The sequence below is a fragment of the Cervus canadensis genome, chromosome X (genome assembly GCF_019320065.1).
Source record: "Cervus canadensis isolate Bull #8, Minnesota chromosome X, ASM1932006v1, whole genome shotgun sequence".
NCBI lineage: Eukaryota > Metazoa > Chordata > Mammalia > Artiodactyla > Cervidae > Cervus > Cervus canadensis.
In genome coordinates, this window is record NC_057419.1 from 29,783,268 (window position 1) to 29,786,555 (window position 3,288).

At 44.2% G+C, this 3,288-nt stretch overlaps 1 protein-coding gene across 1 annotated transcript; it reads right to left on the reverse strand.

Annotated features, from left to right (window-relative positions):
• Positions 1 to 274: 274 nt before the first annotated feature.
• Positions 275 to 1,383, reverse strand: LOC122435860 (U1 small nuclear ribonucleoprotein A-like). The gene has a single exon (XM_043459948.1). It carries the CDS (start codon positions 1,329 to 1,331, stop codon positions 483 to 485), a length of 849 nt encoding a protein of 282 aa, XP_043315883.1. The 5' UTR covers positions 1,332 to 1,383; the 3' UTR covers positions 275 to 482.
• Positions 1,384 to 3,288: the final 1,905 nt, after the last annotated feature.

Below are 3,288 nucleotides of genomic sequence, written 5' to 3' on the forward strand. Positions count from 1 at the left end.
AAACCCTGCCATTAACACTAGGACTGTGCATTTGAGGGACACCTATACATCTTGAGAAAAAGTAGAAGCCAGATCAAGGGACTATGTGACACTGAACTGAACCCACAGTGCCCACAACAGCTCCAGAGAAATTCATATATATATATATATATATATATATATATATATATATATATATATATATATATTACAGTTATCATTTTTAGTTAAAAAATAGTTCTTTGTAACTCCTTTAACTTTCATTTTTTTTTTTTTTTTTTTTTTTGTGAAAAAACAAACCGCAAAAAACACTTTAATTCCAGCCTAACAGCACCAGGTGCAATGTCTGGGGACAGACTCTGGGTACAATGCTGTGTGGAGACCACTCACTCACACTCGGCTCCAAGAAGGCCCCCAAGGGGGACTTACCTTCAGGGGGCTGAACCAAGGGGGGAGGGGGTGGCCCCAGAACAGGGGGCCGGGACAGGCATGGGGAAAGGGTGCTACTTCTTGGCAAAAGAGATCTTCATGGCGTTGTTCTGGGTGATCTTGAAGCCCTGCAGGGCGTCTCGAGCGGCCCCTGCCTGCACCTCATTGTCAAACTCCACGAAGGCGATGTCGTGCCGCCCAGGAACCAGCCGGACCTCCTTGAACCCAGGGAACTGGTTGAAAAGCATGGAAAGCATGAGCTCGTTGGTCTCCTCTGGCAGGTTGGTGAGGAACAAGATGTGATTTGGTGGATTTTCTGAAAGAGGCTGAGCAGGTGGCATCTGCCCCGGCATAAGCTGCTGTGGCGGCATGGCCCCCGGCGGGAGCTGGCCGGGCGCTAGTCCTGGAGGCGGGATCATGCCCGGCGGCGGCATGTAAGGGGGCTGGCCTGGCATGTGGCGCATGATGCGGGGCGCCTGAGTCATCGGCGGCATGCCCGGGACAGGCCCTTGCACAGCGCCCACCACAGGGGCAGCCGCCCCTCCCTGCACGGCCTTTTTGGCAGCTGGGGTCTCCTGGCTCTTGGGTTTCCTCTTCTCCCGCTTGCGGTCCCGCTCCACGAAGGTGCCCTTCATTTTGGCAATGATATCCGAGTCGGTCTTGGTGTATTGGATGCGCATGGGCTTGTCGTAGAAGGGGAAGCCCTGCATGGAACGCAGGGCGTTGGTGGCGCTGCTGACCTCCTTGAAAATGACAAAGGCCTGGCCTCTCATCTTCAGGCTTCGTGACACCAGGATATCCAGGATCTGGCCAAACTGGGAGAAGATGGCATACAGGGATTTCTTCAGCTCATCCTTCTTGATCTTCTCATTGAGATTGTTGATATAAATAGTGTGGTTGGGGCGGGTCTCGGGAACTGCCATGGAGTAAGTTGCTGAGGTAGGTCGGAACGGTCTCAGATCCCGCAAGCGGTGCCTCTTAACTTTCATTTTTATAGCCTACTATTATTTTTTAAAAACCCATTTTAAAACTAATTTATTTATTTTAATTGGAGGCTAATTACTTTACAATATTGTAGTGGTTTTTGCCATATATTGACATGAATCAGCCATGGGTGTAACATGTGTCCCCCATCCTGAACTCCCCTCCCATCTTCCTCCCCATACCATTCCTCAGGATTATCCCAGTGCACTGGCCCTGAGCGCCCTGTCTCATGCATCAAACCTGGATTGCAATCTATTTCACATATGGTAATATACAAGTTACACTGTTGGTGGCAATGCAAACTAGGTATACATTATTATTAATGTGCATTACTCTGCACTTTACTATTAAATGTATGGAAGAAAACTTTCTGTCTGAAGTCTTCAAATTGCCTCTTTGAAGTAAAAATGAAAGACTTGATGTCCACAAATAGGGAATGATAATGAGGGGCCAACAGTGGAAACAAGCAAGCAGAAGTCATAAGATGAAGTTGGTGCTTCTGAACAGTGCTAATTCAAAGAAAAGATAGTTTCCAGTAGAATGTGAAAAACTATGCAACAGGGTTGTATATTTATATTTGTGGGAGATAATACTAAAAAGGTAAGACTAACAATTGTTCCTGATTTCAACTTATGTTCAATTTTATTTTCTCCACTAATTAGGGAGGAGCAATTAAATCTCTGAGTTGAAAATGTTGAAAATGATGAGATCAAGAGAAGACAGAATGGAGAAAAGCTAGGTGATAGCTTGTTATAGTGTTCTGGTTTCCTTGATAGCTCAAGTGGTAAAGAATCTGCCTGCAATGCAGGAGATCCCAGTTCGATCCCTGAGTTAGGAAGATCCCCTGGAGAGTGGAAAAGCTACCCACTCCAGTATTCTGGCCTGGGAACCTGGAGAATTCCATGGACTGTATAGTCCATGGGGTCCCAAAGAGTCGGGCACGACTGAGTGACTTTCACTTTCACTTTCACTATCGTGTTCTGATTCAAAGTTGAAGAAGCCCTGAATTTCTATTCCTACTGCAGAGAAGAAAAGACAGACATGGCAGAAGCTACCAAAGACATATCATGAAGACTTGGTGACAGATTGTCAATTTCCCAGAAATATATTTTTCCTTCAGATCATAAAGGATAAAAGTTATGTGGTCCAGTGGTTAAGAATCTACTTTCCAATGCAGGGATTGTGGGTTTGATTCCTTGTCAGGTAACTAGTATCACACATGCTGCAGGGCAACTAAGCCCAAATGACTTGACTAGAGAGACCACATGCTCTAGAGCCTGTGCTCAGCAGCAAGAGAAGTCCATGCTCCACAAAGATAAGTCTTTGCTCCATAAAAGAACATGTGCACCACAAAAAAGAAAAGTACAGCCAAAATTATAAATAATGATAACAATGAAGCATATCTCTGTGAGTCTCACCATTTCTGCTAGTACATACCCCCTAAAACTTTTTTTAACAGCTCTCTCCAGTGCAAATAAGTACCCGGTATAAACACCTCTGGAGGCCTTTGCTAATAACTAAATATTACACTGTAAAATTTACTCAAGGTGTTTTTCTCCTGCACATAGGCCCATGACCATGATGGCTCCTGCTGTAAGTTATCTTGTTTAAATTACTTTTGCTACTAGAGCTTTAATTTTGCTGATGCAATTACACTTTCTATATGACATAATAATGCTGTTTTCTTTGGAGCTGTCAGTGCATTTAAGTAATACTTTGTTCTGTAGTGTTTTGTCTGAATGTTTTAGACAGTTTGATATAGCAGCACTTCTTTTAAAATTTAGTCTCCCATTCTAGGCCTTAGGCATGAAAACAAGTATGAGGGATACTTCATGTTGCATTATTGCTAAATCAACACAGGACTCTGTCAATAGTAGGTGCTTAATCAACAGATTA